The sequence below is a fragment of the Monodelphis domestica genome, chromosome 2 (assembly GCF_027887165.1).
Source record: "Monodelphis domestica isolate mMonDom1 chromosome 2, mMonDom1.pri, whole genome shotgun sequence".
Classification (NCBI taxonomy): domain Eukaryota; kingdom Metazoa; phylum Chordata; class Mammalia; order Didelphimorphia; family Didelphidae; genus Monodelphis; species Monodelphis domestica.
The window spans coordinates 368,690,360-368,707,267 of record NC_077228.1 but is presented as its reverse complement, the minus strand read 5'-3'; the positions used below and the strand labels follow the sequence as shown (position 1 = coordinate 368,707,267).

The window sequence follows — 16,908 nt, the reverse complement described above, 5'->3', positions numbered from 1 at the left end:
GTACTTGTCTCTTGTGCAGATTTGAACAATTCATCACAGATTTTGTTACCTCTTTCCTTCATGTGTTTTCTCTTCCTAACTTGATCATAAGATCCAAGCATGTAGAGATTGACTTCTATTTCTCTCAGTCTCATAGCACTTATATTGATGTGCATGTGGTTGAAGCATAATAAAAATATTTGTTACATGCCCGAGACTAGTAGGCAAAGTTTAATTCCATATGTATTTGTTCCTGTAGTAAAGTGGGAAGAATGCTGATTTGGAATCAGAAAATCTTGGATCAAAACCTAATTCTTACTACCTAGGAAACCTTAGACAAGTTATTTAATTTTTCCAGTGCAGTAAGCAAAGAAAGATTGCAAAATGACTCTGCAAAATGAATTGCATTTGATTGACAGGGACATGTGACACAATCACATGAGAGCCTGGGTCAAGATTCTAAGGTCCCAACTGAAAAAAACAGACTTCTGGGGGAAGTTCGGAGGTAGCTGAGATTTCCATCTTTCTAAAAAGTTTCTGGCCCTTTTGTGAGATACCAGCTTGAGAAGAGAAAAACTACTTTTACTGGCTGTTGGCAGTGGGATAGAAGACCAAAGAAAAACCATTCCTTCTCTGCTGGACCTACTTTGTACTTGACCTCTGGGATCTTGGCTCATTTACTGAACTCTGTTGTGAGGTTCTGTTTGGGGGGAACTTAACTTATTTAGCCTAGATAAGTTAGCCATTAGGATATTATTAAGGGAATTTAGGTTTGAGGATAAGAGTAAGAACTTTTCCTTCTCCCTTATTACCCCTCCTTCCTCTTTCATTCCCCATCAATAAACTTAATATTTAGATGTTTCCCTCTTATCCCTTTCCCTTAAAAAATCCCACAGTAACACCAGGTCTCAGTTTCCCAATTCACAAAAATGAGGGGATTATAGTGAGTCCTGAGTCATTCCAACTAAATCTACAATCCTATAATCCTCCCAGTCCCATTCTTTTTGTCTGAGATCTGTGATATTCCACATGCCTTCTTGATTGTAGCAAAAGACATTGTTTGTTCTTTCCTTGCCCAGTTCCCAAGAAATTGTCTACTTTACTCAAGTTCCACTGTGGCAGCATTATGGCTCTTCTGTTTCCCACAACACCCCCACCCCACCCCCCAGTAGGCCATCCCAGAACACTGAGTATTATTATGCTAGGGAATTTTTGGTCAGTCCCTCAGGTTCAGTTCTATGGGGGAAAAAGGTGCTCATTCCAATAGTTTACACTGGGCAAAACATACCTGAATTATTGTGCTTATTTCTGAGAATCACATTTTAGGGAAGATGCCAGTAAATTTAAAAGCATTCAGTATCTAGAAGAAGAGAGTCTGGAAATCAGGTCCTGGGTGTATGTATGAAGGAAGTCAAGAAAAAAACAAGTCTTATGCAGAGATAGCTTTCATTACAAGAAAGGCTGCCATATATAAACGATGAGATTTCTACTCCCAGTTTGAGCCCAGAAGGAAAATCAAGGAGTAATTGGTGCAATTTGCTGAGAAGCCTACTTAAGCTCAATGTAAGCAATAATCTCCTAATGATTAGTTCCCCAAAAGGCTGCTATGAGAGGCAATGGGCTTTCTTTCCATCACTGGAGTTCTTCAAAAGCTGAGACCTCCTGGTGATGTAGAGATTCTTGCTAGTACAGGCTAAACTAGAATGGCCTCTAACATCCCAAAGGAGCAGTCTGCATGAAAAGAGGTGTATTTAGGAAGCCCTACATGGTTGGGTGGCTGTTGTTATCATCTCCACCAAGGAGATATGGTCAGAGTTAAGTCTACTGGTTACTGGGCATCATTTTACAAGTTGGGGACCATCTGAGACTTGTTTCAGACGACAGTCTTATGTTTTGCTTCATCTCTGAGATGGTCTACTTTCTTCCAATTGAGAAAATTAAAGCCCCAAACACCTTTCCCCTTGCTAATGTGAATAGCTATGAATTCCATTTTCTCCCAGAATAGCCTTCTTTCCTCCACTGTAACACTAACAAAGCATCAATGACTAGCAGAAAGGTGATTTGAAGTGTGAGTTTCTACTTAAGATAAATTGGAGCTAACTCAGATTATAGTGAAAGAGAAATGATGCTGCTAAGTATACCATTCTTTGTAAGCTGGTAAACTTAAAACAACTAAGTTATAAAGTTATATTTTCTCTTCAAATCACATTGTTTTTGAAAATTAAGTTAGAAGTTCTTTAAAAAATTTAAGATTCCCACAAGTTTAATGTATTTCAACAAAGGTGGGATATTCTAGAAACTGTTCCTTTCTATTTTAAGGCAGTATTAAGCAAGCAAATGATAATACTTTCCATTTACATGGTTTATGAAGTATCTTTGAAGATGTTATCTTGAATTCTCCCAATAACCCTGAGGTATATAGAGCAGGTATTAGTATCCCACTTTTTCATATGAAGAAATGGAGGCATAGGGAGACCTCTTTGGTTCTATCACAAAGCTGTATTTGTACCATCCACCAGGTCTCTGTCACATGTTCAGAATCATAAATAAAGGCAAATTAATGCAGGAGAAAAATAAAAAAATTATCTTACAGAATTTATATTTTCATTGATAACAAAGGAAAAGGAAAAAAAACTCATTTGAGGTTAATGCTCAGTCTGAGAATATTTAGTGTTCTGTCTTCCAGATATATGACTGGCTAAACAAATGATTCTTTTAGTAGTTACAAAAATGATTCTAAATAGAAAGATGAGACTCACTTTAAGGGAGCCAACACATAGCAATCTGAATTTAACTGCTAAATGACTAGGAGAAGGATGATTCTTATTACAAAAGAATAGCAAATAGCTAGCTATTTCATTATATTGATAATACATTGGGGGCCAGCTAGGTGGTAAAGTGGATACAGCGCCAGGCCTGGACTCCAGAGGACCTAGGTTCAAATGTGGCTTCAAATGCTTCATAGCTGTGTGAACCTGGGGAAGTCACTTAACCCTGCTTGCCAAGCCTTTTTCCTTCTATCCAAAGAACTGTTAGTAAGAGAAAGTAAGAGTTTAAAAAAAAGAGAGGGAATACTTTGATTTACTCACAATTCATAAATATATCTGAAGTGAGGTTAAGACTACATAGATAAAAAGCTTTTTGCAAGCCTACTATAAAAAAGTTTAGCCCTTTGGACTTAAGGCATTATGTTTATGTAAAACTGATTTCCTAAAAATATCTTCTCAACATGAAATCTGAGCATTAGCCCTGAGCTACTTGGTAACTTACGGTCTCCAGCATTTGGAAGAACACCCATACTGCACTGTTGGAAAAGATCAAATGAGTAGCGTTGACTTGGGCTTTTCTAAGTTACATTATTCCCAAAGGGAAAGTAATAGTTATCAGAACAAAGGGAAAAAAGTTCACATAAGTTTAGCTCACTCAGAAAGGCTGAATTTAATATAGAACTTGGTAATTTATGATTCCAGGCAGGATATTGCTTTCTTACTACAAAACCCAGACGTTTTACAATTAGACATTATTTATCATCTCTAGGTTTGAATCTCCTTGGAGAAGATCAAAGCTGACTGCCAGCCGTATTACCGTAAGAGTACAATCCTGAACTCTGACTATCATTAAACTCTTCTGACAAGGATTCTGGAATTTGGAAATGTTTAAAAAAGGTAGCATGAAATTTCAGTAACTGAGGCATGAAATAAACAAGTACAAGTACAACAAAGAGAATGTTCTGAAAACTCAGAGAAAGGTATTGTGGAGTGTTGGGTCAGAAGCAATAGTCATACCCTAAAGCAGTTGGGGATTGGTTCTAAGATGTTCATAACAGCAATGGCTGGAACACATCCCTTGGTGCCTCTATGTATAGTGGCCAACAAGAACTTGAAATATCTACCTCTTGCATATTGGCTAAAAATAATGGATTATAACCAAAAAATACAACTCATATTATCTTTCTGTACCTTTCACTTTACTTATAACACAGATCTTCCAGGTGGCATTCATTTTTACACTGTAGGAGGTAGCATAATGTAGCAGAAAGAATCAGAATCCTGCTACTATGTAGTAGCTCTAGTTCTTTGCACTAACCCCTTCAATTCTGAGACTCCATTTCCATATCTGTGAAAAGAGGATAGAAATCTTACACTATTCACTCCAAAATGCTTGGTATGCCTTATGGAGCTACATAAATATGAACTATTAAGATAATGGTTATGTAGATTCTCTCATAGAAATGGAGTCTCCTCAATAAGTCAAAAATATAATGGTTAAAAGAGATGAAGTTATGAGAAAGCTACACTTAGAAACAGAAGATGAAAACGGAAAAAAAAACCCACAAAAATACTCATACCTAATTAATGTTAAAGAAACATCCAATAGAAAAGTCTTTCAACATGGCTTTTAAAAAATATTTAAGTAACTGTCTCATTATAGGACTGAATTGTTTAACTAAGAAATTTAACATTCATCAGAATGGTCTCATAGTCCCATGATCAATAACGCACAAAGTTTTAAGTAATAATGACTTTATATCTATATCTGGGAATTAACTTCAGCTGTGCTCTCACAGTACTGAAAGTAGACAAAAAAGATGAAGGAAAATGAGAAAGAGTTCCTCCAAAAGTGTTTGAAAATGGGTAGTTCTGATGATTTGGAATGGCTACAGGATATATTCATTGAAGAATTTTCAAAACTAAGGATCTCCCTTATGGCATCATGGCTGGAGGAGAACACATGGTTCTGAATAAACAATGATTTCTATAACTAAAATGGCCTATACTGGATGAGATGTTAAAAATAATTCTCTGTATTCAATTGAGAGGGAAAGCAGCCATCATCATTCAACCCCAGAAATCACAGACAATCTCCAAAGGCTACTGTAAATTCCAACGTTATATGTTTTATTTTTAATCAAGTACTTCTTTGAAACCTCATTAACATCCATGATTGACAGAAATAAGACATTAGGCATGAAATGAGAATATAAAATACATGATATGCAGAAAGGCAATCAGTGCTTTAGTCCAGCAAGATGACCATAAACCAATGAAAGGCCCTTCAAGACATCAAACTCTTTTTTTCTCCTTTTAAAAACATACAATTCAAGTGATTTTTTAAATTTTATCTTGTAAACAACATGAGGCAAAATGGACAATGAGGTCATCTATATACTACATAGGATAATTTAAAAACACTAGATAAGACACAGTATTAAAGACAAATAGAAATCAGTGTTCACTTTGGTCTCTAGTATGGTTATAGTTGTCATCAAAAGCAACACATACTAGTTAAAGCCAGGCTGGTTGGTGGTTGCCAATAATTGCTAAAAAATAAGGAGTTTATGAGGTCGCCCAACACGATTTTTAAAGCTGGTAACTCTGAAATGTGTTAAGCAACAGGTGTAGGGCATAGCTCAGCTCTTTCTTCTAGGACAGTATTTTACCATAATTCTGCAGCCCCAATTAAAGCACAAAATGGAAAAAGCCCTGAACATTCATAGATCAACTTCTTCCTACAACTCAACAATTATGACACAGCTACTACAACCACCACATCTTCAAAGAGGTTGCTGATAGATGTGTAAGAGAGAATCAGATGCTCTCCACAAGGTGTCCTCTAAAACAAATAAATCTCATTAAGACAGCTAGAAAATTAAAGTCAGTGCATCTGCACATGTACATACTTTCCCAATTTTTATAACCAAAGGGGAAATACACACATATATTTTTATGATAAACATTTCTTAGAGAAAACAGATAAATTAATTTAAATTAATTTTAAGACTTAATGAGATTTCCCATGTCCTTTATAATTCATCTTACAGTGAATGTTACAATGTCTATTAACATTTATGGGTCTCTATTCACAAAACTAAATACAACTAGCAGTAAGTAACTCGGGGATAGCACTGGTGCAAAATAAACTCGAGTCATAATAAAAAAAGGGAAAAAAAAAGATTGGCAATTAAAATATCCTCTGTTTGAAGGTGGATTGAAGCTACTAACACTTTGGGCCAGTCAGCCATAACGATCATGCCTTGATCTCTTCCCCTACATTGCACTCAAAAATAGAACACAACTCGATTACTCTGGATGGTGTGCAGGTGCCCATTGTTCTTTTGGTTTCATCTGTCAATTATAAAAAGAATTGTGCAGTCTTCTAGTAAAGACTCAAATTCAATTATGAAAAATGTTATCATGATGTTTCGCCATTTCTATCTTTGTAAGGTTTAGGAAGATGGGAATGTATCTTTCTTAAGTTTTATGATAGTTTGAATGCACAGACCACTTGATGTGTTCCATCTGATGCATGCAGGAGGGCAAGAAGTGATCTCTTCTCAGGACCACTGCCCCGGCCTTGAACTGAGATACTCTAGTCCATGCAGACAGCCATTTCTTCTCTGGGGCACTCCAGCTCAGTTTTTCTTTCAAAGGCCAATTCTAGAAGCTGGGTATGGAACTGCACTTTTTCTATCTCCTAGTAATCCAGGGTGAGTTACATATCACAGACTGCAATGTTTGGCTTTGGGTAGCTTTGACCAGTAGCGACAAGAATGAAATTAGCATTAATGACTATTCACCCCTCAGCAATCAGGCTATTTCCAAGGCTGCTTTAGTGTTCTATTTGGCTTTTGTGAAGAGTGCCCATAATCCTTCAGACCAAATCAATGATAATGTTTAAGGAGACGTCTGGAGACTTCACACAACTAAAATCAGATGCTTCATTGTTACCAAGTGTTTGTTAGAAATATGCAGTGGTGAATTACTATACATTATACAGATATTAAAGAGTATGTACCATAGGGTCAACAGCCACCTTTTAGGCTGGAGCAGCATAAAGGTGTGCTCTGCATTAACTATGAGGTAGTCTTTTGCTGTAAACAGAATATAACATTTTCACCTATGCAAATACACTGTGACGAACATCACTGATATTCACATAAGCAACCAGTACAGGAATACCACTTTATTGTTTCCACATGAAACAAAAATACAAAAATTGGTAGCTGATTATCAAAAACTTAGGTCTATGTCAAACTCAGAGGTAGTTACTAACATCAGTCCATAATACTTACATAAAGGTCTAAGTTTTTTGGTTTGTTTTGAGTAAGCAGGCCCATAGACTATTCTGTAAAGAAAAAATCCAACATTATATGGTATATTCCCTGAGCAAAGTTCTTTGTCCTGAGTATGTTATGTAATCGTGATAATATTCTTATATAAAAAAATAAACCCTAAACTTTTAACCATTAAGATAGGTTTGGTATGTGCTCTTAGTAGTTCAGTCTGGGTTGGTGCTTATGATTTCAAACGGCACCAGCGAAGGTCTACAATTCAGACCCTGACTCTGAATATCTTACTCTAAGATGCTCTCAGCTCTGAACCTTTCTATATGTAAACAGGGAATGTCCAGTTCTCAAATGCACAATTTCCTATTTCTACAAGGTCAAGAAACTTTGGTTTGAATTTTCAAAGTGACCTATGTTTTGCATCGTTACTGTTTAACCTGGTTATAATACCTGCTATAAGGTTAAGCAATGCCACTTTGATTTGTCTACATAATTTAAATAAGCTTACAATCCTTACATAAGGCAAGGAAGTACTTCTCTAGAAGATATATCACATTCAATATCGTCAAAGGTAAGCTTTGCATTATAGCACACTGAGAATATCAGTATAAACCATGGAGATTCTCACAAACACTGTCATGGAATTCAAGCTAAGTTGTAAAGGATTTGTGCCACAGCCTGAGGCATTATATCCTTATCTGCTGCTCACTGAAGCAGTAGCAACTGTAAAAGTCTCCCATAGCAGGACAAGTGGGGGAGGGACGACAGAATCTGTCTAATTTGATTCATGCTATTTTCTTTCTTTTATTCTTTCTTTCTTTCTTCCTTTCTTTTGATTATCTGAGCTTACACCTACCAGACATTTGCAAACCAACATTTATTGCCAATGTTAGGTGCCATAATTAAATTATACTTTCTTGGATAGGTTTCATAAATTTATGAATAGCAACTTGAACAGGAATGTCCTGTATCTTTTCTATATGAATCTCAGGGTACCAATACCACAAGGGCTACTCTGCAGTCCACATTTCCTCACCTCGTCCAGACCATTTTATCAATTTAACAAAGGAGTGACTTACTGAGACTATTAATGCAAAGCCTGAAATGTTGCATCCTGGATCTAAGATGCAAGTAGCACTTCAGAGCTTAGAGCTCGGGTCTCTATGGGCTAAATTTCATCATCAGTGATAAGGAAAATTTGTTATATGGTCAATTTCATCATGCCAAGTACATACAGATAACTAGAACTTGGGCAGGTGAGGTGTGAGAACCTCTGCCCCAGATTTTATGACTCTAGTTTTGTGCCATTAAATATTGTACTTTTTTCCCCAAAAAATATAATTCTCTTGTAACACAGGTTGGATAACTATTGGTACCCACTTTATTTTCATTCTCAATCTTTATCATAATGGTTTGTTCATTTTTGTGCTGTTTAGTTTTTTCATTTGATCTTTTTTTAAAAAAACAGATTTATTCCTGTACTCTTCAGGAAGAAAACAACCACCAAAAATATACATCAAACTATTAAGAATTTTTCTCCAAGATTTTCAGTAGTTAAAAAAAAGGAGAGTCTTTTGATCTAAATAATGGTCAGAGGGATTAACTTGACCAGGAAAGCTGCTACTTCCAACAGACCCTCAAAAAACTTGACAATACATAAAAAGGGTCACAGTGGAGTGGTATGAAAATACCATACAAAAATGATCAAGTCATAACAATTTTATATCACCTCCCCCTCATTCCTCCCAGTAGGCATCTAATTCACAATTAAGCCATATTCATGTACAGCAACATTGAGATACCAGCACATAAAATACACATTCATTGTCTTCTCTGGAGTTCTATATTCCAGAACAAATAAAAATTGTGGCAGTTAGAGGCATAGAGCATTAAGGTACTGCCCTTGAGACGTGATAAAAGAAACGCTGATCTATGTGCATTAAAAAAAGGCAAAACCAAAGTTATTCCAAACTTGGGAATAATGGATGTCTTAATACCCTTAGTACCACGTAATTGGCAGCTATGAGATATGAAGTATTATTTGGTTCAAATAAAGAATAACAGTCATATTTTCTTTTTTAAGTGGCTATAAATAAAAAGGTGATATTTCAAGAAAGTTTCCAGGGGGTAATTTTCAAAAACATCCTAAAATGTGAATTTTGCTTCACATGGACACTCAACTCTTGGACATTTCCAGTTGTGTGAGTGTATGCTTACATCTACATGCACATATATATATAAAGATAGGTCTTTCTTTATATATATATGTATATATACATATACATATATATACATATATATGTCTACATACCTGTATATGAAAGCTACACCCATCACAAATACATGTTCTCTCCTTTCACACATGCAAACACAGATACACTTATGTTCTCAGATTCACTCTCATTCTTCCAACAATATAAAGCATGACACCCTGCTTAAATATAATCTGCTTAGAGTGATTTGTCTGTTTAAATTTTTTTCTTCACAGTTCCTCAACAGTAGTTAAAATTCCAGGTCAGCTGCTGATGGTGAAATTACTTCCCCTGTACTTGCATGAGGTAGACATCCCAACTGGGTAAAAAAAAAATGGTATGTGATGAAAACACTTTAAGTTTTTTTCCTTTTTTGAACTGAAGGCCCCTTTCTGCTTTGTTCTTCTGGTGAGGTGGATAACTTACTGGAGGAAGTTTCTTGAGGTGACCTGCCTGACCGTTCTGAGATCTCGGATCGGCCCTCCTGAGAATACGATGGAGATGAGTAGCCGTAGGCTCCTGCCACTTCTCGGGGGAAAGTCGAAGTGGATGGCTGTGGTTCTGCTTCATGTCTTCCCTGAGAACTAGTGGGCGGTTGTGGAACAGTTTTATGGGGGCAATTAGCCACCATGTGCATGATGCTCTGACAGTAATGGCACTTCTTTGGCTGAGGAGGTAGACTACATTCCTTAGCATGATGGTCAAGGCCACCACAGTTGTAGCATCTGCAAGAAAGAGGGGGGAAAGGCCATTTTTAACTTCAGGGAGCATAAAAAATAGAATAAAAGCAGCATGTATATTAGTATTACTAAAACACCTAAGCCTTTAAGTGAAACAAACAGTTAAAAATTTGTCTTATAAATTCATAAGCTTTTTGCATTGGCTACACCATGGGTAGATTCTTGAAATAAATGATGTTACATAAAACCACTCATTTCAAATACAAGCCAATAAGTGCATATTTTTATAAATAGGACAAATTATTGTGGTTATCATAGAATCACAATTAAAAAGCTTAAAAGAACAAAGTATTGGGGACCACAGAATACAATTTCATTTTTTAAAGTGTGGAAAGAAAGGTCCAGAGAGGTTTAGGGATTTGCCTATGCCACACAGGTAGGAAGCTGTGAAGATGGAATTCCAACCCAGGTTCTCCAGTCTTGTTTCCAAAAAATCCAATAAAAATTTGTCTTTAAAAATTGCATGGGTTTCTGATACCACAGTCCACTAGAGGGCACCCAATATTAAACAACATATTCAGTATGTAGCATTACAAAGAAAACTATTTAAAATATAGATATTCTCATACACACTTAATTCAACTATGAGAGAAATTTACTCAACTTTGTGATTGAGAAAACTGAAACTGAAATTAGGTGGTAATGTGATTAGATTAGTTGTGATAACTACCTGAACTGGGAGAAAATACTCTTTCCTTTGTAAAAGTTAAAGAACATGGTGAAATTTGATATCCACAAAATTCAGACATCTTTAATGAATGATATCTGGCAAATTACCAAATACTTCAAGAGGAATACTGAAAGTATCTGAATCAGAACATAACTACAAATGGAATGTTTCCAGACAGTTGGGTCAGATTCATAAGCACAGAAGTAAAGGTTGATGATAATTTAAAGTAGGAAGTGGGAGGTTCTATATAATACCTATGCTTTTAAAGGAATGCCAACAATTTTTGTGGAAAAAATATTAACATGCTTGTCATTCAGTTTCGAACAGATTTCTTTTTCTTTCTGAAAACATTTCATTGTTCCTCCAGGGTAAATTCTTCTCAATTCAAATGAACATCAATCCATCATCAAATACAGTGAATGTTCATTGAATGAGTACAGGGAGGTTTTACTGGGTTTTTATGTTTGAAAATTCTACTCTCTTCTAAAAGCTGCATTAGGAAATGAAGATGCATCATTTACTCACTCTCAACCAGTTTTTATTTCTTCTAAAAGAAATTTAAAATAAAAGCATTTCTGAGGTCAATAAAACCTAAATTGCATTTTGAGATTAAGCAAACTAAGGTCAGTGATCCAAACATAGTCTATCTAGAATATATAAATTAATTTCGGGGTTCCATTTTGATATAAAAGCAAATATTTTATGTAACTTGTAAGTTACATCTACTGTTAAACATACACTTATTGTATAGGCCGTTGACTTTGTAGCTGATTCTCTAAAATGGAGGAACTGGTATTTTCATAATGTATTAGAGAGAAAAATAATTCACCATTTTGAAAATGATTACTTTCAAGGTTACCATTTATTTTATGTAAATGAAGCTGACATTTCTGTAATTGACATTATATATCTTAAGGTGTGTTAGCCAAAGGTGTTAGCTGGGTGCAAATATATTACTAATTATATTTAAAATGACAAATCCTAGGATGTAGGCTGCTTTATATCTCAAAGACAAATAGAAGTGATAAAAAGCAGTTCAAACCTGTATGTTTCATCTAAGAAATCCCTGTTTTGAGGAGGGACAGTAAAGATAATAGGTAATTTATATACTTTCAACTTCCCTGTCCCACGTAATGGGTAAGCTGGCAAAAACTATATACACAGTTGACTGCTTTCTCAGGCACAAGAAATTAACCTAAAGAACTGGCCATATTTTTTAACTATGGATTAATACTAAATCAATCAATAAGTATTTATCTCAAACAACACTGCTGTGCATTTTCCAAAATTAGAAAGGAAAAAAATTTAAATCATGTGGATAAATATATTTATTATTAAATTATGTGTTTATATTGAACACTGTAAACTCATTTTCAAAGCAACAATATTGTTGGTTCTGCCATGTTTTATATTTTCTAAGAGGAGAGCTAAAATTAAATAGTGATAATTAAAACAACAAATTCACTTATGAGTTAAGAGAGCTAAGGGCATGAAAGTCAAATGTTTAATTATGGCAACTTTAAAAAAAAGAAAGAAAACCATTTTTCATTTAATGTGGTTTTTGCCATAGTTCCTTTGTTTGGTGTGCAAAAATGAATACTTTGTGAAGTTTACATTTGCATTTATAAAATTCCTTCTTTTGAATTAGTTTCCTTTAAGATCACATTCATTCAGGAACTCAGTTTTTGAAGAGTTGCAAAATAGGTTAAAGGGCTTCAGTAATAGAGTAGGCTGTAGCCACAGACAAATCAATTTAATCAGTCACTATGGTATGCACTGTGTTATCCAATTCAGTGAACCATTCGGTCTCCCCCATTGACCAAGAACTGCTGTCAAGGTTCCACTTTCACATATGGGGGTTCCACCATATATTTCATCTGCATATTTACTATCACATTTGTATTGCAAAATGTTTAGTTTTCTAAGGGGGTTTTGTTTGCTTGTTTTTCAGCCATTAAAAAAAAAGCCCACTAGCAAATTATGGCTGGCTTTTAAGGAATTTGCTGTCATTAAGGAAGCTAGCCTTCTGCACTGAAAGCATTGCATTAAATGTATATGTGCTTGGGCTTAAAAGGGGAGGAGTGGTATTTATTCTCCTCTTCTTTTTATTCATTCCATGTCAATCACTCTTACTAAGAGAGCAGATCACACCCCATTCTGAAATGCTTTCCTTCTCAAGGGATTTACACCAAAATGGAAATGTTCAGCTACCTCTCAGCACACAAATGATACCACACCACATCCTCCATGCAAGCAGTATGTGGTAGTACTAGCCCCCTTTGTTCACTCACCATTCAGGAATGCTTCTCCAAACTAGATTTTGCTTTTGTTAAGCATTAGCTAATTTTATACTAAGGTGTCTGCACCAGAATTGCATAGAGCCATGAGTAGTTCTTTGAATAAATACATAGATGCATATGCCCACAGGTACATAACATATAAGCAGAACTATAACCATGTGCCATTGTAATATCCTAAAGTCTTTAGTAAGAATAAAATTATACACATAAAAATAGATTTTCTTGCTAAAGTAAATCCTATAAGCAAAATTAAAATTAAATTTATTACCATACCATTTGATCTTTCAATCAAATTACTTTAAAAATATAGCTTCTTTGAGTTTTTTAAATGGGAGAGGGAGATCTTATCATTTAAAATGATTATTTCTTGTTTAAGAAGTATTTAGAGATGCTGCAGTGATAATTACTCAAAATTCTGTTGTTTAATCATTTTCTTTTAAGCTGTTACAAGAGAATGGAAAATGTTAAGTCAAATGAAAATAATGCCATTATACTGCAGGTTAAAAATCCCTCTGACATCTAGGAACAAATAAATTTTTAAAAAGCATTTAGGGCTTTAGAAATACTTTATTCTATCTAAGTAATAGTTCATTTGAAATAAGAAATTATATGACATAAAATTATTTAAAAACAAAAATAAACATCTTGGTGACATAAATGGGTTATATTATGTTATGAGGAGCCATAAAATAAAAGTTTTAAATATGGAAATTATATGCAAAATAATAATAATTCATTATAACTTACAGAAAATTTACATGTAAAGGAAATGACCAAACTACTAATTGAACATGTGAAATATTTTCTCAAATTCAATTTATAATTATAAAAGATTTTACCTAAGAAATGAAGAAAATAAGCCAAATTATTTGATTCTTAATTCTAACACACAGATGAGTAGGGCAATACTGCAATACAGAAGACTAATAGGGAAATCATTTTTCCTTTCAATAATGTCTATTAGTAATGGAGAGAGGGATCTCATCTTTTAAATAACATTTTTGGAGGGGATAATTATCTTTTCTTTCTCTCTTACACTTTCTCTCTTTCTTTCTATTTATTTCTTTTCTAATCAGAAAAAAGCAAAGAAAAAATTAATTCAATTCAAAAGAATATTATTTTCTAGTCAGGATTTTTCTTCCCTCAAATATGAACAAATAAACAGTATATAAACTATGAACCATGAATGGTCCCACTACTGAAAAGACCTAAATGATTAGTACTTTTGGGAAAATGTCATTTCATAGCAACCCCAAATAATATGTGTATAGGGGAATGAAGCACTGAATGGTAAAGCTACACTCTGAAGAGTAATTTTCAAGGTTCATTTAGTTAAAAGTACTATGACACATGCATGACAGTTTTGTAAGTAACTTTAAATACTCCTTTTGGGAATTTAGGAACATCTTTTCCTTCAACATCCACTCTCAACTGGACAGTTTCCTCAAAGTGTTTGTATCTACAGAAAAGAAAAGGGTTAACAGCATATTGAAAATATGTTTACAGATGGTTCAGAAAGAATGACTTCCTTACAATGCCCTAAGAAATTTGACTGAATATTGCCCAATTTAGCATCTAACAGTTTATGACTTTGACCCAGAGTTCTTACCTTAATAATTTAAATATATTGGGTTAGAATTTTATTGACTCAACTACAATGAAGTCTCAAAGAAATAACAATTATAAATGTGAGGCTTTTTTCAGTGAATCTGAGTAACTGATCATATTAGAAGAAATATTGGAATACTAAGAAATAATAAGATGCTCCATTTTTAGAAGGTTAAAGGTCTCTCTTGTATCCAAAACTACCCAGGCTAGTCTGTGGATTGAAAATAAATAAATTTGAACTGACTACTATACAACATAAGGTTTCTAATATCTGAAAAAATAAACCTGTAAAATGATCTATATTGCTAAAATACCATGAGAGTTGCAAGTCTATCTATATGATATTAAAAGGTGTCTGTTAGATGATACCACCAGTCTTCATATGAAACTCCTTAGTTTCATCTATGCCATGCTTCTTTGGAAGCATAGTGGGACAGTGGTTCATGGACTTAATTCATTAGCTCAACAGTCAGGAGATCTAGATTCTAGTTCCAGCTCTAGGACTAAGGCCAAGTCACCCTTTCTAGTACTCCTCACTTGTAAATCAATGGAATTAGACTAAAAGCTCTCTAAGTTCACAAATGCTATGATTCTAGGAGTTTTGGTAGGACTAAGGGGACAGACAGTTTTGAAGATATGACTAAGACCACAGCTCCCAGTGCTGATCACCCAAGATTAATTTTTATTCTTCCTTGCCCCTTCTTTCCTTCTTTCTTCCTTACTCCTTATCCAGTTGCCATGACCTGTCCTTTCTTCCTCCACAGTTTTTCCAATTCCTTCCCTGCTGCTACCATTATTAATGGCTAGTATTTACATAGCACGTAAGGTTTGCAAGTGTTTTAGGATATTTAAGCATACTAACATTTCTTTAGGCCTTCAATAACCCTTGGAAAGACTTCTAAAAGGCCCAGTAGCTTATCTCCCATACTCTGCTTTCTTTCATATGCATTTCACAGCACTGGCCATTTTATTTCCTTACTCAAAAACCCTCAGTGGTTGCTCATGCCTGTTGAATATATAGATGATGCAGTGATTTTGTGCCCGGGAGGAATGAAGCAAAATGGGATGCTAGTCCTACCTTGTCCCCTCACCCAGTTTAGTTAAGTGAAGCCCCAGAGGTATTCTGTAGGTAGGAGCTAAGGGCCTGATGGAAATTGAAAGGATTTTCTTTTGCTCCCAAAGAATAGAAGTAGTTCAAAGAGTAACTGAGGGGAGAAAAAGACAATAAAACAAATCAGCAATGTTTATAAAACTTTTCCTGTCATTGTTTAATTGTGTCTGACTCTTCATAACCCTATGGACATCAAGAAACAATAAAACAAAATCAAAAGAATGAAAAAAAGAAGACAACATGAAATATCTCATTGAAAAAACAACTGACCTGGAAAACAGATCGAGGAGAAACAATTTAAGAATTATTAGACTAACTGAAAGTCGTGACTTTAGGGGGGGAAAAAAAAGCCTAGACATCACATTACAAGAAGTTATCTAAGAAAACTGCCCTAATATTCTTGAACAAGAACACAAAATAAAAATTGAAAGAATCCACAGATCACCTCCTACAATAAATCCCCAAACAACAACTCCCAAGAATGTTACAGTCAAGGTCAAAATCTCTCAAGTCAAGGAGAAAATACTATTAGCAGCCAGAAAGAAATAATTCAGATATTACAGGGCCCCAGATTATACAGGATCTGACAGCTTCCACATTGAAGAACCACAAGGCTTAGACTATGAAATTCCAGAAGACAAGATAACTGGGTCTACAAACAAGAATCAATTATTCAGCAAAATTAACTATATTATTTCAGGGGAAAGTATGGTCATTTAATAAAATAGAAGATTTCCAAGCATTCCTAAAGAAAAGACCAGACTTATATAGAAAATCTGATGTCCAAATACAAAATTCAAGAGAAACACAAAAAGGAAAATAAGAGAAAATAGTTAAGGCCTTCAATAAGGTCAAATTGTTTATATTCCTGTATGGAAAAATTATATCTATAACTCTTAAAATTATCATTATAGAGGGTGTGGTTATAAGCTATTTAGGATGATATGTAAAAAATCTAGGGGTAAAAAAGAGAATTGTACTAAGAGACAAAGAAAGAGAGAAGTAAAGTGGGATAAATTATATCACATAAGGAGGCACAGGGGTGGGGGTGGGAGGGAAGAAACTATTACAGTGGAGTGGAGGATGAGGGTGGTGGTGGGTAATACTTAAACTTTACTCTTATTGGAACTGACTCAGACAGATAACAACAGCCAGATCCAATGGGTTATAGAATCTTATCTT

General features: G+C 34.7%; 1 protein-coding gene and 1 long non-coding RNA gene across 8 annotated transcripts in view; one reads left to right on the top strand and one right to left on the bottom strand.

Annotated features, from left to right (window-relative positions):
• The first annotated feature begins 397 nt into the window (after nt 1–397).
• LOC103092708 (uncharacterized) lies at nt 398–3,616 on the top strand. The gene is made up of 2 exons (XR_008916633.1): nt 398–1,542; nt 3,517–3,616. It is a non-coding gene; the product is annotated as an uncharacterized LOC103092708 (long non-coding RNA).
• A 1,240-nt stretch (nt 3,617–4,856) lies between these two features.
• LIN28B (lin-28 homolog B) overlaps nt 4,857–16,908 on the bottom strand; it is a 140,630-nt gene continuing 128,578 nt past the window's right edge. For all 7 annotated transcript variants that reach the window (XM_007484373.3, XM_007484375.3, XM_007484377.3 and 4 more), the window contains one exon: nt 4,857–10,022. In XM_007484373.3, coding sequence (XP_007484435.1) covers nt 9,653–10,022 — 370 coding nt within the window. In that variant the 3' untranslated portion in view covers nt 4,857–9,652. The remainder of the gene's footprint in view (nt 10,023–16,908) is intronic.